A 25,112-nucleotide genomic window follows, 5' to 3' on the forward strand; every position below is an offset into this window, starting at 1 on the left:
AGTAAGGATAAAAAAGCAAGGATGCATCACTAAAAATGGGCCCCAAACTCACTGATTAAAATAAGCCTGTTTAAAAGAAGCTGAAGGCACCCATAGGGGGCGGGGACAGAGGGGCGGGGCTTACGCTGCAGCAGGCCGCGCGAGAGCAGACGGCGGCCAGGCCGAGGTGGAGCCCTGCAGGGTGGGGTGGGTCCCCGGGGCTGCCCTGTACCTGAGAGGAGGCGGTGGCGCTGGAGACAGGCTCCAGCTACAGCGGGGACCGGGGAGACGCCGGCAGCCGGGACAGCGGTGGAGGAAAAAGAGAAGGGGAGATGGAGATGAGAGGAGAGACGCATTGGAGACAGGACAGAGGAGTGAGCAGACGCTGTGTGTGGCAATGTTATGGGATTAGACGTTACTACACAGCAATGAATATGAAGATAGAGAAACAATAACAATACAGAGCTAAAACAGGGAGAAGGGGCAGACGTGTGTCCTGTCTGTGGGATCTGAGCAGAATTATAGACAGTAAGCAGGCCAGGGGGGGACTGAACGTCTCCTCACACCACGATGCATTATCAAAACTCTAGATTATGGAGGGCCGGGCAAGGAGGAGCTCCTCGGAGACACGTCCCCGCCATGTCCCCCAGCAGCAGGTCAGATGAGAAGGGCAGGGAGTGGAAGATTAAAGAGGGAAAGAGGAGAGGAAGATGAGGGAGGAAACACGCGAGGGCGAGGATTACGGGTGCAGCGAAGATCCGCTCCAGACGTCGGCGAGCTTCCTCGGTTGGGCTCGCCGGGGGGTTCTCCTACAAGTCGGACCACCAAAGAGAATGTAAGGGTGCGTACGCCTGTAGCACGCCCTCCCTATCTGCTACTTCTGCAGTGCTCCGTCCTGCAGACGAGCACCAGACAAGCGGGAGCCATGCAATTTCTTTCCTGCAGGGCACAGCTAGCACAGGCTTAAGCGCTTCTGGAGTTAAACAAGCACACATGCGCACACACACACGCACGCACACACCTTTAGGATTACAGGTGGGTGGGACGCTTTAGATAGGCTGCTAAGAAGAGGCTTCCCAGTTGGGGCTGAGGACAGACGTGAGACTGTCTTCATCTTTAAACATTACATGCACGCACGCACACACACACACACACACACACACACACACACACACACACACACACACAAATTTGTAGAAAGAAAACAAACAAAAACAAACCCCCACAAACACACAGCAGGCACACAAAGTCAGTCCATGTCTTCTGTTCGATCACACTCACGTCCCATGAAATGAGTGTGTGATCAAAACAGCAAACAAGCAGAGGCATCACAACCGTAAGCACATGCAGCACGGCCGTGCCATGCGAGCCGCGTGCTCAGACGGCTCAGAGGGGGGCAGCGTAGAAGGGCACGCAGAAGAGGGCACCACACCACGACTCAGTGCTAGCACACAGGCAGCGAGGAGACATCAGTCGGTTCGTTGGGGCCCCACAGTCTCACACGGCCCTGCTGCTCACTCATTTTCTCTTGCTCTCACACACACACACACAACCACACACACACACACACACACACACACACACACACAGGATCTGCACAAACAGCTTCTCAATGCTGTGTGCAAACCAGATGCTCCATCTCATGTGAAGCTAGCCAAGCAGCTGACAGGAGGAGAACTGTAATGGCGAGGTGCGAGTCCAAGAAGGAAGATGCTGTCAGACATGGATATAAACAATATAATTCTAAGTTTTAAAGCTTGGAAATCTAACTAGATAAAGGCTCATCTTATCGCATGTTTTCTGCATGAGGAACGTGCTCTTCACATTTTTTACCCCAAGGGGTTGTGTGAGTTGTTGTTGCTATGCAAACACACCGTGAGGCAAGTTATGTTAGAACCGCAGAGAGCCCAAAGCACACGTTAGCACTCCACTACATGCTGGATGAGTCGGCTCCCATGCGCCACTCTAAAGACAAGGCAACCCATGCTGCAGGAAGGCGAGCAATACCTCTTTGCCCTTCGGGGGCACCTGCATGGGGGCAGGTATGAACCCTGGTGGCGGGGCAAAGGGGTCAGGCTTGGGCACAGGACGTGGGAGGACTTTGGGTCTGTCAGGATCCAGTGCTGCGGCAGCTCGGGGAGCTACGGAGGCAGGTTTAGGTACCACGGGAGTGGATTTGGCATCCGGAACGGATGTGGGAGGCGACCCGGGGACCTGAGCGACTTTGGGAATAAACCCTGCTGGAGGGGCCAGAGAAGAGGGTTTGGGGGCAGGTGTGAGGTCAGGAGGGGGTGACGGTGATGTCGTCTTAGGAGCTGGGATGAAGCCAGCTGGTGGAGACAGAGGAGGCTTTGCAGGAGAAGGGTGAGCTGGAGACGCAGGAGCAGAGGACGCTGGACTCTTTTCCTGTCGGTGTGGAGCCCCCGTCTGGCCATCCTCGGGTGTCCTGACTGCTACTGCCAAGCCATCTCTCTTCTCAGCTTTCTGCTCTCTCTCCTCTTCTTGTTTTTCTGCCGGCTCCTCCCTGCGGGGGCGCGGCCGGGGATCTCGGCTCCTCCCTCGGCTCATCAGGCCGGCGAGCCCTGCGGAGAGGCCATCCTTCTCTTCCTTCTTCACCGAGTCATGCTTGAAGGAGAACGCCGGCATCCTTGCGGTTTTGGGCACAGACGTCACGGTGGGGTTGGCAGGCTTAGCGCTGGCCTTTGCTGGCTCTCCGGGAGGCCGGCCTGGGGCCGGGGCCGGGGGCGGAGACAGAGGCGGGGCCGGAACCGTAACCTCCTCCTCCGTGGGCAGCACCTTCCTCACCACCCTGCGCACCACCTTCACAACCTTCTTGCGGGTCATGCCCTGCGCTTCTTCAGCGGGCTCCGGGTGGACACCGCCGGAGCCTGACGTCTTGCCCGTTGCCACTCCATTGCTCACGCCTTCCCCGCTTTGCCCTGGCTCAAGTCTCCAGGTTCTCTGAGGCTCGGGACTGCGGAAGCGGTCGGGCGTCTTGGGCGGTTCCACGTTTCGGACCAGAGAGAAGCGGCTCCTGTTGGGCGACGGACTCTTGATCCGTTCCCTGAGCGGGGGCTGTGGCTGGGCCCCGGAGGGTGGCTCGCAGGCAGGCTGGGGGCTCTTGGCACGCAGCAGGCCTTTGCCAGCCTCCAGACTGGGCACAGACTGGGAACGACTGCTCAGACTGCCGTTACTGTCCAGCTACTCAGCCGAGGGAAGGAGCAGAGGACACAGGTTACTGATGAGGTCAGCAAAGAACACCAGGCGATGGCAGTTTGGAAAATGCATCTCCGAGCACTGCCAAATATACTATGGTAAAATATTCCTATGCTGAATTAGTGAATTGGAAGCTGAAGAAACAAAACACAGAGTCTTAAAGAGGCTCATCACATTCCCGTGACATAGTTGTGTTCGCGTCCCTGCCCATGCGTTCCTGAGCCGTGTCATTTGCCAAGCTAATGCTCCCTACACCTCTCACAGTCTTTAGCTGGGGTAATACAACTCGAAATTTAAGAACTCCTGTAGCTTTGGAAATGAGGCATGGAACCACAATCAGCAAAGTAGCTGAAAGGAAAGGAAATCTGGCCCTCTGCCCCAGATCCAGCCAGACTGCACCAGTCAGGATGCTGAGAAAAGAGGTGGAGCTACGGAGCCCACTCGGGCTAACTCCCACTATCAACGATCCGAATCCACCTCATCCACTGGCAACTACTGTGCTGAGCTCATCCTAGTTTGGAATCTATAAAATAAAACATTTGCGCCAACTGTGCCGTCACGGCAGATATTAATCTGTGAACAGTGCCCGGTTAGGTGATGACCCACCCAAGAGCCTGTGGTGAACACAGAGCTCAAAGCAATGCTAGGAAGCAGGCAACCCAGCACCGCAGCCGTGAGGATGGAATCCCATCAGCCAGTGGGCTGAGATACGGCCGCGTCCCTGACTCAGCATGCGTCCACGCAGCCGGCACTATCTGCTGCTACAGTCTACAGCTCTACTTGACCATGACAGATTTAAGCAGTTTACATCCAAATCAACAATGGGCAGAGACAGCAGGGTCACAAAGCCTGCTACTGGTACTGCCGACCAAGACGCGGTTCTCCAGCAGGAGAAATGTTCAGAGTCTGGGGGAAATAGCCTCCACTTTTTAGTGTGTTTGTTTTTACTGTATCTATGCAGTGCTGGGTGTGTGTGGTGTGTGTGGATGTGTGTAATTTATCTTAACGGCGCATTTCATGACACCTCCCGGAGTAATCAGTCCCTGACAGCTGCATGTCAATGAACAAAAGACCACATCCTCTTCAAAATGACATTAGGCCATTTAGAAATAAATTATACCAACTGTGCTGTGGCAATAGATACAAAGAGATAACAGCAATTATTCCTGAACAGTGCTGCATTGTCAATGGCAGTTCATTTAACTCAGCTCTCGACTAACATTAAACACCCCCCGCCCCCCCGCCGTCTTATTCTGCATTCAGGAATCCAATTATCTCACTCAGTATTGACTAACTGCCTCTGAATAAAAGGAACAGCGGAGCCTGCGTCCTGTGTTAGTGAGTGTTACTGGTGTGTGAATCCTGCGTCCTGTGTTAGTGAGTGTTACTGGTGTGTGAATCCTGCGTCCTGTGTTAGTGAGTGTTACTGGTGTGTGAATCCTGCATCCTGTGTTAGTGAGTGTTACTGGTGTGTGAATCCTGCGTCCTGTGTTAGTGAGTGTTACTGGTGTGTGAATCCTGCGTCCTGTGTTAGTGAGAGTTACTGGTGTGTGAATCCTGCGTCCTGTGTTAGTGAGTGTTACTGGTGTGTGAATCCTGCATCCTGTGTTAAGTGAGTGTTACTGGTGTGTGAATCCTGCGTCCTGTGTTAGTGAGTGTTACTGGTGTGTGAATCCTGCGTCCTGTGTTAGTGAGAGTTACTGGTGTGTGAATCCTGCGTCCTGTGTTAGTGAGAGTTACTGGTGTGTGAATCCTGCGTCCTGTGTTAGTGAGTGTTACTGGTGTGTGAATCCTGCATCCTGTGTTAGTGAGTGTTACTGGTGTGTGAATCCTGCGTCTTGTGTTGGTGAGAGTTACTAGTGTGTGAATCCTGCGTCCTGTGTTAGTGAGAGTTACTGGTGTGTGAATCCTGCATCCTGTGTTAAGTGAGTGTTACTGGTGTGTGAATCCTGCATCCTGTGTTAAGTGAGTGTTACTGGTGTGTGAATCCTGCGTCCTGTGTTAGTGAGTGTTACTGGTGTGTGAATCCTGCGTCCTGTGTTAGTGAGTGTTACTGGTGTGTGAATCCTGCGTCCTGTGTTAGTGAGTGTTACTGGTGTGTGAATCCTGCATCCTGCGTTAGTGAGTGTTACTGGTGTGTGAATCCTGCGTCCTGTGTTAGTGAGAGTTACTGGTGTATGAATCCTGCGTCCTGTGTTAGTGAGAGTTACTGGTGTGTGAATCCTGCATCCTGTGTTAGTGAGAGTTACTGGTGTGTGAATCCTGCGTCCTGTGTTAGTGAGAGTTACTGGTGTCTGAATCCTGCGTCCTGTGTTAGTGAGAGTTACTGGTGTGTGAATCCTGCGTCCTGTGTTAGTGAGAGTTACTGGTGTGTGAATCCTGCATCCTGTGTTAGTGAGAGTTACTGGTGTGTGAATCCTGCGTCCTGTGTTAGTGAGAGTTACTGGTGTCTGAATCCTGCGTCCTGTGTTAGTGAGAGTTACTGGTGTGTGAATCCTGCGTCCTGTGTTAGTGAGAGTTACTGGTGTGTGAAGCATGTGTCCTGTGGTAGTGAGTGTTACTGGTGTCCTAAGGCACTTACTTTAGGACTCTTGGGGGCTGCTTTGGTTTCCTCCTTGACCTGAAGAGGTTTTTGTAAGAAGGTAAGTGAGATGCGTAATTTAAACCAACTAATACAAGGTTAAGCCAGCTTTGGCATTCCACAGACAAACTCTACACTCAGACAAGCACAATTTTATTTTTATCATTTAACGCGTTATATTTAAAGCAATGGCGTCAGTTTACTGCTGTGGTCGAGCAAGTGGCAGCCTTTTAGACCGAACCCAGAAGCCCTGTGGCCCAGTACTGGTGAACGCCGTGGAACACAGTCTACCGCGATGCTGGAGCGCCCAGTTCCCATCCACCCCAGAACACACACACAGCACACTCACACACTGGGCCAGTGCATGCCAACACACGCCCGCACCGGGGTACATGTTTTACAGTTGCGCCCCTCCCTGAGAAAGAGCGGGCATGCAGAAAAACAAACAAACAAAAACACAAACCGCACCACGAACAAAGAGCGGGAGACGGAACGCCACTTTCCTTTTGCTCCCAGAAGGAGAAGCGCGATGAGAAGGCCATGGCGCTGGCACCACCCTCATGGGCGGGGCCGTGCGGAGGGGGGGGCAGGTGGAAGGAGGAGACTGGAGAAGGAGGGCAGAGCGAGATGTTGAGGGGCAGTCACGTAGGCTGAGATATACAGGACAGATGTGGAGGCTGCCGGTGTTGTAGTTAGCCCCAGACCAAGGGCAGCAGGCAAGACAGTGTCCACTAAGAAAAGGATTCTGGGTCTGTAGGGTAAAAGGAGGTTGGGAAGGGGTTACTGTGTGCAAAGCCATGCACAAAATCAAGTAAAGTACACTCTTACAACAAAAAAAAAAAAAAAGAAATTCTTGAACGGTACTGGTGACCTGATGGCGACCTCTACACCCATTCCAGCACGCGGACACACACAGCAGCTAAATTAAGCGTCATGACGCACTTATCTGTAAGCAGTGCGGCGTGATGTGCTGATACATCTGTAGCAGTACTTACACACAGTGTGCTAACACGCTACCCAACAGCGCACACACACATGAACCTGAAGTGCAGCAGACAGGCTACACATGCCACTGTTTAACAGCTCTGACTAAAATCACAGACACTTTCATCAATTTAAAACAACACCATAAAGAGACAGTAAAACAATAATCACTAGCAGATGTTTCCCGAACACAGGTTTCATCAAAACCTCTAAAAATGTTTATTTGAAGTAAACTCACTAAAACTACAGACCACTCCATATGGACCCCTGGCACTTTGACACGGACTGTGGAAGTAAACAGCAGACAAACATCCCCCCAGCAGCACAACCCAACACTCACATGCCTCGGCATGCTGCTAACACTAAGCTACGGACATGTTTATGGAGCTGACTGAGAAATAAATTTGTCATTCCCATTCCCAGCAAACCTTTGGAAGAGTTGCTTCTAGAAGCTTCCTGAGCATAAAGGAAAGTACAGTAGTGTCTTTATGTAGAGAAAGAGAGATACGCTAACCACCAACACTGATTTATGGGAGACAGCACAAGAAATCCCCAGAACAAGAACAGTGTTGAGTTTGATCTAGCCTGACTGAATTTCTGAATTGAAAAACAGACTTTATGACTAAAGAATTAAAAAATTAATGAGTACATTTTCCAATCGCACCACTTGCCTCAAACCCTAAACCAAAACACATCTGATTTTGTTACTTATCCTCAGTATAGTTCATTACTACTCCAGGACCATACCTGAGGATATGAAACTACACATCTACACGACTCTCTTCATAAGAGGAAACACTCAGCACAAAGCCTCCACGGAGATGTTCTTCAGTAAAACAGCACTCACACTCCCTTACTCACACCAGGCCGGACCCAACACAGCACTCAGAACACGGCCCAAAGTGGCCGGATTTGCACCTCAGGTCTACAGCAGGTGCAGAGAGGGTCAGTGCTGGCAGCCCTGCTCTGCTCCCTTGTAGTCTAGCACTCTCAACCCTAAAAATAGTGTGCCAGAGACCGGGCCAGACCCGCCCAGCGCGCCGAGCCCACAGCCCCCGGCAGCCCTGCCTGAGAACGGGCCTGCGGTGCGGGCTCTGCACACGCTCGCCACCTTACCTCTGCTCCTCTGCGCTGGTGCGTCGCTAGCCGGCAAGGGTCAGCACGGTGCGGCGCGAAGTGCCTGAAGTGGCCGGGAGGCTTGAGCCCGTCTCAGAGAGAGGGCCGGCGGCCAATCGCCTCCCAGGGAGAGGACCTACAGCCAATCTCCTCGCGTCACTTGTCCGGCTCGGAGGGGGGGACAGCTGTCATGGTGTGCGGGAGGTCGCAGTGGGCCAAATATAGACGCCCGCACTTACTGCCCCTCTTTGGCGCTCCACCCCAGGAATGCGAGGTGGCAGGCTGGGCGATGATAACGCCCCTCGCCTGTGTGCGCTCCACGGGCCTCTCAGCTGCAGCTGCTCCTTCTGCTCAGCTCCTCACAGGAAGAATGCAACCCACTGCTGCTGCACCTCCTGGCTCCGAGCGCGAGAGAGAGAGAGAGTGTGTGTGTGTGTGTGTGTGTGTGGGTTAGAGGGCAGAGGACGGTGGAGCGGGTGCACAGAGAGGCGTGAAAACAAGTGCAGCGAGACGAAGGCTGAGGAAGTGATGCAAAGGCTAGGTACTTCCTGTGAAACAGTTCCAAACTGCTGAGCACAGTGGAGAAAAGCACCGCTGCTCACCTAACGTCCAGCCCTCTCTCCACCAACACAGAAAAAAAACAGAAATGTGATCCATCTGATAGTTCCACTCTCTGAGTAGAATCTGAATGGGTAATAGATTTTAAACCACTTATTTGAGGAACCTGATAACAGTGTAAACAACCAAGCACTCTACTCTCATGTCGAGAATGGCTACAAAATCTTCTTTAAAAGTGCACAGCATGTTAATACATTTACTGACATTGTGGGTATGGGTTAATTCAATGAATAAATAATGGCTGCACTGAACAAATTCAGTGAAAAAGGAAAAAAAGAAATGGATTCCCCCAGAGTGACAAAAATGGGCTCATCTGTGTCATGGCTTTTACAGTAGCTGTACTGCCATGGATGTACCAGCAGGGGGTCATACTCGGCACTCAACATGTGTAGAAACCGCTTCAGTTCAGCAGTCCAGCCACATGAGGGCAGTGCAAGCATTATTATAACTCACCAAGCGCTGCACTGCCCTCCTGGCTCTGACCGACAACAGGATCAATTTCTCAAAGAGCTGTTTGTTTGCTTTCAGATCCCGTTTCGTTTGGCTGTTCAAACACCGTTAATCAGCGTGACTCACAGCATGTGAGCCTGTGTAACCGCTGACCAAGGTGTATGGAGAACTAGCACGGTGTGTGAGGAGGAGAGAGAACTCACCCCTCCAGCAACACATCAGCAAGCAGCTTACTCCTGCCTGCCATAGCTGTAGAGTACCAGATTGTAGAACATCTCAGAACACAGGGCCAAATCTTTCTGCGTCTACACAGCACTGTGTGTGTGTGCACACGAACAAAGATCACAACACACTCAGATCACCACACACTCTCCTGGCACTGTCGTCTGGTGTCCTGCTGCAGGTTTAAGACTCGAACCCCACACAATCACCCTCACGGAGCAACCGGCACCACCCAGACCTCAAGGACTCAAATCATAGGTCATTACGGACTCTAAACCAATCCTGTAGTGTGTGACATACAGAAGCGAAGCAGTCTTGATGGTGATTGGCTAGCAGCCTGGTCGTGTGAAGCTTGGACGTGTTTCTTGCACACATGCATGCTGAAAGGAAAGCTGACAGCGTAATTAGAGCTGCCGCTTTCCTCGAAGACGGCAGTCACGTAGCTCTGTTGGTTCCAGCGGGTGTGGTGTTTAACAGCAGGTTCTGTGTGCTAGCCCCACGTTAACTCGCAGTGCGTCAGCCTGCGGGCGTGCTCACGCACTGCTGTGTTACACGTGAATGTGAACACATCGCAAAACACTCCCCAAACCACTCAGAACGCGTCAAAACAGGACATGGACACAGAGACACACGCACACACGTCGGTCCAAACAAGCATGCGCAGACACACACACACACACACAAATTTTATTACCACAGTCCAGTTGCGCTGCCAGTGTCACAGGGAAGTGTGTGCATTGCATCAGGCTGAATAAAACAGGCCGTCGAGCGTCGCCCAGCCTCCCAGCCTCCGAGCCCTGTGTTTGCCAAAGCCGTCTGATGTTTGATGTCGGCAAACAGCGTCTCGGGCTTTCCTTAGGAACCTATGGCCACTTTCTAGGTGTCGGCAAAGAATTTCATTAGCAATAGGAGACTATATGCCTAGAGGGCTTTAAGGGGCATGTGACAAACACAGGACAAACAAGCAGATCACCAGATCAAATCATAGCCAAGGCCATAAATCCATTTGAAATGCTGCCCAGCAAGCTGCGCTGGCAATGGGAACGATGTGTATGGGACAGGCCCTACTAAACACTCCCACTGCACAGAGAAATACCTTAAAATAAAGTCACTAAACATCCAAGTGTCAGGAGGTGTGCGCACATAGTGCACGTCCTGCTCTGTTAGGCAGGGTTGTGCCAGGAGTCTGACTAAACCGGGTGCTTTGACATTTTTAAATCTCAGGTGAAGGATTAAATGTAGCTAATTGGTTAAAGAAAACAACAAGGTTATTCACATTTAAAATCACAATATGGTGTACAGCTCTGCAGATCTGAAGAATGATGGGAGATAAACATTGTGGTTAAGCCCACAATGCTACTGGTCAGAGGAGCACCTAGCGTGACTGGAATCCAGGAGATGACCATTCTACACCCAGACAAGATCCCTGAGGCACAAGACAATACACTCCCCACAGACAAAGATCCCTTGCTGGCCAAACTTGCTGCTCTAAATCAGAGAGGCAGTTGGGTGTGTGTGTGTGTGTGTTATGTGCTCAGCTCAGAGTGTCACACACAGTGACATCATTCCAAGTCACCCAACAGCAGCCTGAGCCCATATTTGAACACACTGCCACTAGAGTAGCACACTCCACAGCCAACACTGGCCTTATGGATCTCACACGCACACACGTACGTACATAGGTGCAGAAGCTGTCACTGGTGAACTTAAGGGCACTTTACTCACACACACACGCATGCAATGTGTGCAGGTCTCACTGGTGAACTTAAGGGCACTTACTCACACACACACACACTCAGTGTGTTCACAGATGTAGCAGTGACCTGAGGTGGTCCTCTGTGCTCATGTAGCTCACATGGCAGAGCAGGTAGATGGAGGTGCTAGGAACGCTATGGAACACCATGGAAGGCCATGGTCATGCGTTAGATCCCAGGAAGCACTCTGAACGCAGCGTCGCACTGGCAAACGTGTGTAAGTCCCTCTGGATAAGAGCACATGCCAAATGCTGAACATAGCAATGGAAGCTGTGCTGAGCCAGAGCTGCAGTGTTCTAGTGCTGTGACACCTGCTCAACCACACACACACACCCCGTGACTGCTGGGTAGTCTCGACACAGGCCGCCTGCTGGAGGCGAAGCCTTCAGGAATGAGAGGCAGAGGAGAAAACACGCACACACACACACACACACACACACACACACACACACACACACACACACACACACAGCACACGCACACTCCACTCTTAGCCAATGACCCTGAAAGATTTGACCCAATGACCCGAAAATTTGTCCTCAATGCACAAATTAACATATACCGTTCATTAGTCTTCATGCCAACACTGGCCCTTTCAAAACTGAGATCACATATAAGCCTTTTAACATTTTTTCCCTTTTTCCATTACGTGGCATGAGTAGAGTAACTAATCTTGCTCCAAGTGAAAGTTCTTGAAGTGTTTTAATTATTCTCCCATGATTCATGTAAACCAACAAATAAGATCATTTTGGCTAAAACAACGAAGCCCAAATCATGGACTCCTGAACGCGTTTTAACATACTGCAAGGCGTATGAAACACGGCCATCAGAACATGAATCATGCCCTCTGGCCAGTGGCACTAAGAGTGGCAGCGATTAGATGAGCCTACTGTGGCATGCCCAGACCACAGCGGACAGGCCAGTCGGAGGAAGCAGGCAGTGTTAACGCTGGGCCGTGGTTGTGGAGGGGGAGCAGGGGCCTGGGCTTCACTGCAATTAGTGCCACTGTCAGTTACCAAGCTACGCAAAATTTACAACGGCACATAAACATCAGGCTCTGTGGGTTAAGAGTCTTGGAAAGGCGAGTGGAGGACTTCCAGCCAGAGAAGCACAGCGTCCACTGCAGGCCTGGCCGCCATGACTCCTGCTAGGAGAGAGAGAGCCGAACAGAAGCCTGGGCCTCTTTAACTCCATCACAGAGGAGTGTATGTATGTGTGTGTTTGTTTTTTTGTTGGGGGGGTTAAAAAGTCCATTATGCAACACTCAATACTATTATTGATGGCCCCCCAACATGTGCAAGACTGGTGAAGTGTGGTAGATGCTCAAGGGAGCTTTGAGTACACACGCACAGACACACACATGCACGTACATATGCACATGCGCACACACACACATGGAGTTCAAGGAGTAAGCTGGCGGTGTACCTGGGTCGTTTGTGAGCTATTCGCTTCAGAGGGAGTTATGAGTACATGAAGTAACGTATGAAGCCATTTGGGCCGCTGGAGTCGAGCCACGAGTCTTATCTGGAGAGCACACAGGCATAGCTGGGCTGTGCGCGTGCACACACACACACACACACACACACTCACACACACACACTCACACACACACACACACACACACACTAGAGCCTCTTTAAGCAGAAGGTAGTTTGTCTTGCAGCCACACACATCCAAAAAAACACATGCTGAAACACCCACACAGATTCACACCATGACGAAGGAGAATCATGCTGATTTAGATCCAAATGCCAATCAGCCATGTTAACAACATGTCAGCATTTGCAGCAAGCACGAAACTGAAGCCTTAATGGCCAAGTCCATTATGGGCACTTAGGCCCCCTGATGGCAATGGACGGAACCTGATGCTGCTCTGGTGGGGGCTGGGGGGGGGGGGTTACAGAGAGGCTCACTGTCTTCACATGTGTGGTACCCATCAAAGCTCTCTGAGATGATCTCTATTACCTGAAAGACCATGAGGACCAGACCAGCACTAATGACAAGAAATAAAAGATGACTGTCACTTTCCATTTCACGCGTGTCAAAGCGATCGGGCTGAAAGTTTGTAACGTGAGATGGCTCTGAGGAGCAGCCAGGCGCGCCCTACTCATGTTCTGTGCAAACTGGCACACTCGGCTAACGGCAGCCTGCCCCGGCACGCCAGGCCTCAGACACTATCAGCTTCTGTTTGGAAGTCAGGATCTCTGACAGGACTAATCTATGTGGAATGTGGTGGGAATATGCTCACGTATATACAACTCAGGACATTTCAGATGGCCTCTTTACCCTCAAGCTCGGTCAAAGGTGAGGATTTCTCTATGCATGCCATGAGCCAATGAGAGCAGTGCAGTGCAAGAGGTTTGTTCCACAGGAGCCAATCAGAGCAGTGCCATCAAAAAGAGAACCAGGCTTTGAGTGGGCGGGGACAGTTAAATAACCAAACTGCTTGTCAAATCAATGGTTGGCATGCATTTGAGCGTCAGAAGGAAGAAAATAAATGTTGGATGGCTGGTACAACATAAAACATGTAACATCTCACAGACCATCATGCCAGAATTGAATTTTTGGTGAGGGAGCTCTCTGTCAACACAGGAAATGTCACATGCACAGGCTCCGTTATCTATTGACAGCAAAGAATAAACCACACTGATTGTTTATCCATACTGTTACTGAATGAGCGAACACTCCCAACAACACGCCATTGTTACTGCCAGTTGAACAGATTTAGGTTTCTGCTCCCAGACAAACAATTGCCATTTGAGCCCGCCTGGACGCCTCCGAAATGCCATGCAGCTGAGCCACCTTTGTTGCCTGCGAGACTTGACCCCCTGTGCACAGGTCTGTGAGGTCAGTACCTCTGCCCCCAGGCCAGGGCCAGGCACACGGCAAGACCCAACACAGCTCCCCCTCTCCACAGGTGATGGCTGCCTAACGTGCGATGCAGCCCTGCTCCCTTGGACATGGGGATACTCTGCAATTCAATCTGCAACTTAAAACTTGTCTGCACGCGTTTGGCCGAAATCAGTTAAAAGTATATTTTCAGGAGAAATTAAGCTGTCTGGCAGTAACAATGGGAGGTTTTTAACTGTAAGGCATCTGTCTGGGCCATGATGGCGGCTCACGTGAGCCCTCGCTAGTAAAGCTTGGCCTGAGCATACATTTTTCGAGAGCGTTGAAGACGGCAGGCTAAATGGCTCGACTCTGGCGTGTTCTCGGTACAAGCAGCTAAACAACAGTTCTCAAACCTTTCTGAACAGTGAGCGGTTTCATTTCTGAATGGCGATGGCTATGGGATGATGCGAATGTTCACTCCATTTTGCTCTCATAAGCAGTTAGTTGGCCAGTTTGGAAATTCCTCTGCACAACTTATATCCCGCCATGGTGGGCTGTGCGATCAAGGGTACGGCCTGCTGGGTGGAGGGATTTCCTGTGCTATACTGCGCTGGGAGATGAAGAGGAAATGAAATGGTGGAGCTCACACACACACACACACACACACACACACACACACACACACACACACACACACACACACACACACACACACACACACACACACACACGCTGTAGGCACACTAAAGGAGTAAACACTGTCTGCCCCTAGCCTTAAGGTATGATCATTATGTATAAGGAAACACAGGCCTACACACTCTAGGGCTTCATATCAGCTGCTGATCGTTAGCGCTCTACTGGACTTTATAATGTTGATAACACTGAGGACTGCAAGAGGCACAGGAGTGCAAAAAGTGTTCTCATTAGTGTGTTTTCATAAACCAAAGCCTTCACTTGAGCTAGCAAAACTCAGTGTTACCACAATAAATCAAGGCCAATCTTTAACCATGTCAAGGGTCTGTCGATGTTTTTTTAAAATACAACGCAAGGCAAAGTGTATTACAATCACGATATATTTGTAAAATGATACTGTGCAGACGTAATTGCAACAATAAAGACAAGCATCTCAGCCATTTCCTGAACCAGTATAGACATCTGCATTCACTTGACGTGTTGTGTAAATTCATTTTTAAAGAAACATATTTTTATCCCATTAAAGTGATAGATGCGCTTTTAATTGGCCTCGTTCGTCTTCCTTTGGCGTTTGCAGGCTCTCCGCTAATCCTGCAGTGAAACCAGGCACTTCTCCGTCAGCAAGGGCCTTTTGTTCATATGTAAGTGACTTATGCAGAGACCATCTGGTGCAGAGCGTCCGCTCCCGGGCGGCGGCGGCTCTGGCCTGGGGCATTGGTCCGGCTCCTTGGCCTGACCAGCAGCTCCAGACACTCGGCCTCCGTGGGAGCAGGGCGCACGTCCACACCTTCCCCCGCTGTGGCTCTTTGGCCAGGCCCCCTCACCATAAGCAGCAAAAGTGGTAGCAGCCTGAGCTCTCCACTGCTTCTGGATCTCCAGCGGTGGAAGACCACAGGCCACCTGTCTTCCCTACTCCGACACACCTGACTCAGCTCACGCGATCCTGCTGGAGCCTTGCGCCTTCGTGATTGAGGCAGGAAGAGCCAGGAGCAGGAATGTGGCCAACCCGGCTCAGCCTGTATGTTTGCAGCCACGGCCTCTCCCAGTAGCTGCTGAATGCCGGCGTGATCCCGAGTCCTCTTTGCGTTTATAGCAGGGCAGGCCTCCTCACCGATGCCAAGACCCAGCCAACACCAAGGAGTTTATTTCCCTCTGATCCATCAGCCCAAGGCTCCTGACTCTGGCCTCATCCCCACTTCCTTGACACAAAACACATTGCCCAGTGTTTGCATCTGTTTAACGTGCCCATGGCAATGCGGGATGGATGAAGAACGTTCTGGAACACAGTGAGCCTTGCAGTGTTGTACTACATCATGTTTATAAAAAAGGGTTCCTTCCTGTGTCTGAGAACTTAATGACAAGTGTTGCCATTCTTGACGGAGCAGCTTACGCACCAGAAGGAGCTCTAACAGAGTCGATGCCAGTATGCCAACCCGCCCAGCCATTTATACGGTACACACGGCTGCGTTCAGTGGGAATGTATTCACAGTGCCGAGCACAAACCTTTCTCTGAAGCCATTTTTCCAGGAACAAAACCTAGATTAGGCCACTATGGAAGACCCTTAAAAAGGCACTTCAAGCATTTCAAAGCCCTTTTGGAGTAATAATTCTTATTCCAGCAGCTGGCCCAGGGGGTAAAACCTGAGTGAGAACCCACTGAGTCAATGATCTGCCACCAACATGCAGTGTCACATATCTGGATAAACAAAGCTGGTGTGGTCACATGACCCTGAGACCTCAGCCTGAAGACTGCAATGCTGCATGCAAGGTGCATTATTCAGTGTGCCTGCAGTGGATTCCTCTAAATTATTAAGGGTCATGTGCTGCGTCAGGCTGCAGAAGCTCCATAGTGCAGTAGAAGGAGAGAGCTGATCTGAGACGAGATAAATGCACTGGTTTGGGGGTGTGGTGAGGGAGGGGGCGCAGTGCAGATAAGTGGTTAAATTGCAGACCATGGATAGAGCTCATGGTTTGAGCCAGCAAGCCATATGACCACACAGCAACATGCGTCTCGGCAGGACACATCTTCGGGAGACCAAGGCCCCCAGTTGGGTCACATTCCGTGGCTGCTCAGAGCTGCCCGCCATCCTGGCAGGGTTAGGGACCCTCAGAGCGCATGAAAGCAAGTCATGGAGCAGGAGCCTTAGGGGTCTTCCATGGTGAGCCCATAATTGGCTTGTCGGTATGGAGAGCTGGTCCCTGTGGGCCAGAACACCACTGAAGCTTGGTACATGAATGTATAGCGTGTACGTGTGTGTACGTGTGTGTGTGTGTGGAGAGAGGTGATCTGATTTCGCTTCTACCCAAACTGCACTCACTCACCCCATCCAAACCTCAGACCACACCACTGGAGCTCAGTATTTTCTTTGATTCTCTGTTTCAGGGTTTAATAGCAAGGTTTTCGATTGTTTGGCGTCCAGAGAAAGTCATTGGCATGTGGGACTGAGGGTTTTTCCATGTTGGGAACTTGCTGAAGTTATCATCCAGTCAAGTTCAAACTAACATCAGAATGTGAAGAATCCACAAGCCTACATCAACAGAGGCCATGCACCTTAGGGTCCAATACAGATCCAAGGATCGCAAGCTTAATTTGTGGGAAATCTGAACATGCTATTCTAATGAGGTCTCAGCTGAACCGAGCTCATTCCTCATGGCTGCTTCAGCCAAGCCAACTTTGATACTTGTAAGCTGATAGGAGTGTAGAATTGGTGATTTATGACTACAATGTCCAGTGAGATAACAGGACCATTCTTCAGGTGATAAGGCACAGGCATCAATGAAATCACATGCATCAGCATTTAATGTCACTGTGGGCCTGCCAAAGATGGGAGAATTGATGTCCAGATTTCTTTCCCAAAAGGCAGTAGACTATTCACTACACTGGCATTTTCACATCTGTATTATAGGAATAAAATAGCACTCTTGGGTTACAAAAGGCTCTTTTCATTAAATGCTTTTGTTTAAACTTAATTCCAAAGTTTGTCTTATTTGACATTATCTATACATGAAAAAAAAACATTGCTGGGTAGATTTAATGATCAGACCTCTATTATCTAATCAATCAATATAAAGTTAAGATATGTGTTGACAAACTGAAACCACTGTCACATTGCAAAGATTCCTTGTCCTGATTTGGTCACGTCATTTGTCTTTGCTACCAGTATGTCTAGCTAGGCCCGAACGCCACCCCTCTACTGTTGGTTTACCTCTAATCCATGTCTTTGTCATTCCAGAAAACAGGATTTACTCCAGCCCAGCCCAGCATTTCTAAATACCTGCATGGGCATGGTGAGCATAGTCCAGGCAGGTGTACAGGGTGTGTTAATCCTGCTTGTTGCCATAGAACCGTCTTTAATCCAACTGCGTCCAGAGTCTCTAAACTGACTCTCCTTAAAATGGGGATTCAACTACATCTTGAGATCTCATTGAAGGTCACGGGATCCTGTGGTCAGAAGAAACCAAATGCAGGTTGTGAAGGGGCTTTGCAGCTGAGCAGCAGTGTTGTGGCTGATATTCCCCCCCCCCCCCCCCCCGGGTGGCCAGAGTGAAAAGGGTGGCATCTTATTTACTGGAAAGGGCTTCTGGGGACATGCGGGACAGCTCTCACGCATCACGCCTTCCCCCTCTGAGCGGCACAGCCTGCTCCAGTGGAGCCGCGTCTTAGAGGCCCTCGGATAAAGAGCCTTTCAGTCAGCCCCTCAGTCCCGTGATCAACAGCTGGGGGGTGACCTAGTCACTAATGGGCCCATTAAGTCATCCGTTGGTGTGATGGCAGCTTGCTGACAGGCCAGGATATTCCCGTCCACCCGACACAACCAAGCGTACAGGCCTTGGAAGCGTATAGCCAGGGGGAGCAATAAATCACGAGCCATCAGGAGTCAGTGGTATTTCTGCGCAGACCACAGCCATGCTGGATTCGCTGCAGAGAAAAGCAGCAAGGAGACAAAGAGCATTCCATTCCCTCTTCTAACTACAAACTGCTTCTATTTGTGTGTGTGTGTGTGTGCGTGTGTGTGTGTGTGTGTGTGTGTGTGTGTGTGTGTTTTGGGGAAGGCGGGGGAGGGTGTTGCATTTGAATCATCACCATTTATCTCTACCAATATGAACAGCTTCACTTCCAGCATGTGAACCCTGGATGGTGTGGGCATGCGGGCTTGTGTTTGGTACCGTATACACCCAGTGGCCTCCAGTGTTACTTTGAGACATAATCAGCAGACAGGATGCTGCCTCACAGATGAGCAAGCCCATGGAGCGTCGGCTCCTCCCAGCCGCGTGGGGTGTAATTAAAGCATGCGCCGATGTGCTGTGGAAACCCCCCACGCCCCCGCGCCCCTGCAGATGATGCACGGCTTACCAGGAAAAAGCCCCTGTGTTTGTCTTACACTCAGGCTGGAAGAGCAGCACATTCTGTACCAGTGGCAGCCTACAATCAGGCCAAGAGGGGTCCATGGCAGTCCAGGAGCTGTGGGCATGAGGGGGCGGAGGAAGCGGGAGGGGAATTCTCGCCGTGTCGGCACACAGAGGGGCCTTTCTCCGAGCCGCGGACAGGGCGGCCTGCTGCGCCGCCGCCGCCGGGGCCATGCGGGACAGACTGCGCAGGACTAAGCGGAATGGTAACGTCGCCCAAGTGCGTGTTCAGCGGGAAGGCGTCGTCGTTTTCCTCTTGACATGCAGATGGGCAAAACTTCGAGCAGCAGAAGGAAAGAGGCGCGTCTGAGACAAGGGGGGAGGGGGTAGATGCGGGTAGGGCGGACGAGGCCCGCAGCGGGAAGCGGAGCAGATTTCATTTTCGATGAAAGGGCCATCCTGACGGGAAGCCCCCCCCCCCCAGCTGCAGCAGGCCACCAGGCATCGATCTCCTCCGCCATGGCTTTCTCCACAAACTTCCTCTGGAGACTTCCTGTTTAACTGGGGCTTCCATAAGTAACAAGACAGGTGGGATGGGGAAAGCTCACTTCTGCTGTGGGGCTGAAGAACAGAGGAGCCTAAAATGGTCGCTGTTCTAAAACAAAGAGCCAGCTGCATTAACATGGTGTCTGGCTGCAACAGCAGAGTGAAGCATCGTCATGTCTGGACAGAGATGCCCTCAGGAGCACACCCAGACTAGCTACAGAACAGATGGAAATTTAACACAGCTGTCCCTAAACACAGCTAATAAGAGCTAGGGCACTACACAACAAGGAAAAATGAACCCCAACAAATTAAAGTTCTTCAGCAATCACCACACTTCCTAAGATGGTCCCAGGCTAAAGATAACTTGGTGAGAGAAGAGCTATTGTACTGACAGCTGTACAATACAGGCCTCCTTACCAGAGGATGGAGATGAATATAAGATGGTCTCCTTATGGCCCCTCCTCCCAGAGTGCGTGTTAGGCCCCACCCCTGAGCTGCTTTCTCCAGAGACCCGGTCAGGAAGTTTCATGTTTGTTCCAAAGCGAATTCCACAAATACCAGAATGAAACTTAAGGGAGGAAACGTTTCCCTACCAGTCACTGAGGCCAGCACTCGAGGCACGCGCGCACACACACGCGCACACACAGGTCATGACCGCTGAAGTCAGTGCCGTTCCGCTGTATCACCTGCCTTTGCTTCTCCCTCCCTTTGGTCGTGTGGTGGCGTTCCTGATGGCAGCTTCCTACACGTGGCCGAAGCCAGATGCTCAAAGGCACTGTGGAAATCAGGCACTCCTGAGAGGGGCAGGACGCCAGTACAAATCAGCTGAGATTAGGTAAGGGCGACGTGTGGCGATTAGTCCTGTGTGCCAATCTGACCGCCAGGTTGGGCTTCCTGTGCACGCTCGATTACTTCCTCCGTATCACATCCAAGGCTGGCACACCCGGGGCCCTACCGCGCACCACCATTGCTCGAAGGCAAAGCCGATACGCTCAGCCGGACACAAAGGTGCGAGGCCTACAAGCACACCAAGGCCTTAGTGAAGGTCATTTCCCTCACTTGACTGGGAGCGGGAAAGGCAAGGAAAACAGGAGCATGGAGCAAATCTGGCCGGACTTCCGGCCTCAGAGCAACACCGGCTCGCCGTCTGGTGCCGTGGCTGCCATGTGCTGTTTGAGGGGACCACAGGCACCAGCAAGAAACAGGACACAGGGCCTTACTGATCTGGGCAGTCATCGAGTCTTTGATGTTTTTTGAGAGGCAGTGAAAGACGTAGTTCTCGCCTACGTTCTGTCAAAGCTACTCAAGTGTGGTTTCGTGCGTTCGGGGAAGAGGGACAGGAGGAAAAATGTCTAAGCACCGTAAAAAAAAAAAGAATCTGATGTGTTGAGAAGATTTGAAATGAGAGCCAATCAAAATCAGGGTTGCTTCCTGAAAGGAGCTTGCAGCATCAGGGAGGAGGATAACACGGCCCAGGCCAACAGCAACAGCAGTCAGCGAGGAGAGGGTGGGCACTGCGTAGACACACGCTCTTCACAGGCACGCACCGTGGGACGGACAGCGGAGACAGCAAATCCACACTCCCGGGGCAGGTGCCGGGAGGATGGCTGGCGATTCCGTCCGCTTCTCTGTCTCTACGCCGACGATGACAGAACAAAGAGAAATGGAAAAAACCTGGAGCATGTTGGGCACAGTTAGAAGTTTCGTCTCTTTTAACGGAATTAACACACAGTGCCTAAATCCGATTAATTCAGGGATAAGGGTTCACGTGGCCAGTTTCCAACGCAGTGATTAAGACCCCAGGACTGACGGGACTGTTCAAAATGAGCATGCATTGGGGACAATTCCACTTGGCGAAACATTGTTCCCAGACTGCTCAGAAGAGATGCCAGGGCAAGAGAAAGAGCAGAACCCATGAGCCTCGGAGCAAGAGAGGCAAAAAAAAAAACAGAGAGGGGGAAAGGGGGGAAGGAAAACTAAGGGATGGAGGAAGGGCCATTTTACTGACAGAAGAATAAAAGTATGACATCTAAATTTAAACTGCATGTTACGCAATGAAACGGAATGAAAACTGGCCCTACTAATGTGTCACATATGGAAGACACCAAAAAAAAAAAAAAAAAAAACCTATTCCAGTAAACATCTGGCTGAGAAAGATGAGCAGCAGCATCATGCCATCAGGCCCGAAAGTGCAGGTCAACCTTATTAGTATAATGAAACCGTCAAATGTGGGGGCCTCTCTGAACTTGACTGCTTCTGCAGAATCCAAAGGGTTTGAATTACAAGCATCTGAACGGTGCCCCTAAAGGCCCGTGGCTGTGTGCTGCCACCACAACACCCATCACCAGCTCGACATCCTAGTGCCTGTGCAGAGTTGAGGGAAGGAGGAAGCCTTGCCCAAAACCCTGGCCGCACTGTACCACTGAAAGGGCGCCGAGCTCTGCGGGGGCAGGGGAACTCATTGCCGTGGCAGCGCTGTCTCTTTGAATCTCTCGTTCCCGCCAACAGGGCGGGGAAAAGGCTGGCAGGGTGTGTGCCGGGCGAGCCCAGAGTGGCAGTGCATTGGTGCCAGGGCCGGCAAGTGGCCATTAGTGACCACGGCTCCTGGCTACTGCACTGCAGGGCTCGGAGTGTTTCCTGCACTTGCTCCGTGGGGCGAGGCTAATGGAAGCAAACGCAACTACAATTTCTTACACTGTTCAATATGGTGCTGGAGATCCTGAATGGTAAAAGGGCCTGCGCACGCAGTCTGACGTTAGTAAGGGTCAACAGAGCTACGCAACACACACATCTGGAACACATGGAGCACATGGCATGTGGTTCAAGACTGGTGACGTATCCACAGTTTGTCGGGCCCTCGAGTTACATTAACCACTCGGTCATGGTTTAACCTCACCAATAAAACTTACCACTTGAAGCTAAATATCTGTGTGTGTGTGTGTGTGTGTGTGTGTGTAAGTGTGTAAAAGAGTACCTCAAGTGATGGCATCTGGCACACACCTGGGGGCTTGCAGACATGGGGGCTTGTTCCCTTGCAGACAGCTTCACAGCGATTAAGCTTGCAAGAAGCCAGACAACCCCAGCACTGCAACCCCAGCACTGCGACCCAAGTGCAACGACCCCTGCCTCGCAATGACTGCCTTTCGCCCTCTGCTGCACAGGCATGGTGCAAAGTGTCACCCAGGACCAATGGCGGCGCAACAAGGCATGAGCTCAGTCACGTCCTACCAACCTCGGCCATTGCTAAACACACGTCGGCGTATGGGACAACATCTAATCTTAATCTGCGGCCAGTCAGGGGAGTAACAAATAGGATGATCTTCTGCTGCTGGCGTTGCCAAAAGCTTAAATCGGATATCAGGGACTCAACGCTTCCACCGTGCTCGAGTGGAGGGAGTGTGTGGTTTGCTCAGGGATGGCTCGTGGTCGCTGGCTGTAACCAGTGGTAACCTGCGCTAGTAACTTTTCCTGATTCCCGTGCAGCTTCCCTCTTGCCTTGGCGGAGACAGCCTGGCCAGACCGAGTGCAGTCTGGGAACTGAAAATAGTTTATTTACCTGCTTGTCTCAGCCAAGCAAGCGATGCGTGTGCTCTAGGCCCCTCGACGTTCGTCACAGGACATCCTGGCCGCATTACTCAGAGGATGCAAGAACTGTGGCCTTCCTGCTGGCCTGCTCTAACGAGGAGAGGGGGGCAGGAGTGGCGACCCCTCCGCCGCAGAAACATTCCTCAGCCGGGAAGGAGGGACTCCTACATACGGCCTACTGCCAAAAGTAATCATTCTTGGACATTCGATATGCTCTCAGGATCCAAAAATAGCATGCCCATACCCCGAAATCCCACCCCGTGCACATGGTTTCAGCTCTCCCGCCCTGCTGCCTTCGAAGGGAGCGAGCGATGACACCGGCCGTGCCGAATCCCAGTGCTGGGGCCTTTGGGACCTTGTCAGCTTTAACCCTTTACATGACTTTCTTCACACAACATTTCCGGCTCACCACAAAGGCGACCGTCGCAGTTCATCTGGCACTAAAGTGACATCTCCAATCTAGTCTAAACCAGTCGAAAAAAGTATCCAGGGTGAAAGGTCAGACAGGGGCAGGTGGCGTCTGCCAGCTTTTGCTTCTGTTTACGCAGATAATTGATAACTCCTCTCGTTTGTGTTCTGTGCACCACTCAGAATGGGCTCCGTGACCGTGCCGAGCTTCTTCCCGGAAAGGCGTTGCTGGCCGAGGACGCCGTTTGGCTTTTACGCCCTAGGTTATTCCTTTCCCAGACTCGGCCGGGTGGTGTGCGGCTGTGCGCAGCTCCGCACGTGCGCAATTGCGGCTGCATCGGGTCGCCTTTCATTACGGAACCATGACACTGGGAGGCCTGGACCACAGGCCTGAAACAGAGCTCGTAGCCGACCATATGACAGCCCGTTTCATGACAGATGAGCATGGGCAAATGCAGAATAACACCCAATCTTTTTTTTATTTTGTCTCCTGCCAGTACATCACAGCTGAGGTCCCAGGCAGGGAAAAATAAAGTGCTAGTTAGTTCTACTCCATTATCTTTACGGAATTTGTTGAGCCGTGGATCAGCAAATGAACTGGCTTCAGTGAGGGGCAGCACAGAGTCGGACACTGGCTTCAGAGTGAAGAGAGAAAGGAACCAGGTTGAGTTTATAGATTCAGAAACGTTTTGTGGAACCATGCTGAGAACATTTCACATAAGGCCTTTCTCCTGGCTAACAATATTGACGATGGAGGGAGGTGTGTTTTCAGGAAAACCCAGATTCTGAAGAGTGAGGAATCCGATATGTTTAGAATCATGTCTCATGATGCGTCGAGCTGTCACTGAGCAGAGGGAGTTCTCACCACCCACTGCCACTGCTGCAGCACGGTGACGGACTAAAATAAGCAGACACAGACTGATCTGAAAGCCACGGAGCCAAGCGAGACCCGAAACAGAACAATGGGTAGAAGCAGTGGCAGTTGGGTGGGGCAGCTGGTGCCTTCTAGCAATCAGCCAGCGGAGGGTGGGGCTGCTGATGCCTTCCACCAATCAGCCAGCGGAGGGTGGGGCTGCTGGTGCCTTCCACCAATCAGCCAGCGGAGGGTGGGGCTGCTGGTGCCTTCCACCAATCAGCCAGCGGAGGGTGGGGCTGCTGGTGCCTTCCACCAATCAGCCAGCGGAGGGTGGGGCTGCTGGTGCCTTCCACCAATCAGCCAGCGGAGGGTGGGGCTGCTAATGCCTTCCACCACTCAGCCAGCAGAGCGCGTTCTTTGCTCTGCTCCATCCCCACAGATTCAAAGTCATGTCCCCTGTGCTGTATTTGTCTCAGGCCTCCAGGGGCTGGGTGGCAGGCAATGAACCTCCCATGAAACAGGGCCCATTCTTGGACCAAGGCTGGAGAGCAAAGCCCAAAGAAACAAGGATCCTCCGGAAACCGCAGAGCTCCCTGCACGGCAACAGCGATCTGCCTTCCTCTCAGCCCTGCACTCAGACTACTCTGGGGCACATGCAGACAAATATATCATCCAGTCAGTATATACACAGACAAACAATACCGCTGCATAGTCAGGCAAGGCGAGCAGGACCGTGGCAGCCGTCAGATCCCGAGTTACTTTATGTTTTTTACTACTTCCATAGAGCATGATTAGCTTAACACTGGTGCTCAAGCTCATATAAATCATGGAAACAGGGCAGGGACAGGCAGGCCCCACTACCACATGTAACTGCCATTCAGACACAAGGATGAGGGAAAGTGATCTTTGATCAAAAGTCAAACAA

At 51.5% G+C, this 25,112-nt stretch overlaps 1 protein-coding gene across 13 annotated transcripts in view; it reads right to left on the reverse strand.

The window, feature by feature from the left end:
- The window catches only part of myo18ab (myosin XVIIIAb), a 70,423-nt gene that overhangs the window by 41,464 nt on the left and 3,847 nt on the right, over nucleotides 1–25,112 (reverse strand). For 2 of the 13 annotated variants that reach the window (XM_035534220.1, XM_035534218.1), the window contains exons 1-7: nucleotides 7,877–8,258; nucleotides 6,280–6,527; nucleotides 5,777–5,815; nucleotides 1,987–3,180; nucleotides 1,001–1,093; nucleotides 723–788; nucleotides 125–247 (exon numbers count right to left, since the gene is read on the reverse strand). The exons of 2 other annotated variants lie outside the window; for them this stretch is intronic. In XM_035534220.1, coding sequence (XP_035390113.1) covers nucleotides 125–247; nucleotides 723–788; nucleotides 1,001–1,093; nucleotides 1,987–3,180; nucleotides 5,777–5,815; nucleotides 6,280–6,318 — 1,554 coding nt within the window. In that variant the 5' untranslated portion in view covers nucleotides 6,319–6,527; nucleotides 7,877–8,258. Of the gene's footprint in view, nucleotides 1–124; nucleotides 248–722; nucleotides 789–1,000; nucleotides 1,094–1,986; nucleotides 3,181–5,776; nucleotides 5,816–6,279; nucleotides 6,528–7,876; nucleotides 8,260–9,860; nucleotides 9,937–25,112 lie in introns of those variants that run through there. 9 more of the 13 variants (XM_035534227.1, XM_035534219.1, XM_026997696.2 and 6 more) reach the window with 9 other exon arrangements.

The sequence above is a fragment of the Electrophorus electricus genome, chromosome 15 (genome assembly GCF_013358815.1).
Source record: "Electrophorus electricus isolate fEleEle1 chromosome 15, fEleEle1.pri, whole genome shotgun sequence".
NCBI lineage: Eukaryota > Metazoa > Chordata > Actinopteri > Gymnotiformes > Gymnotidae > Electrophorus > Electrophorus electricus.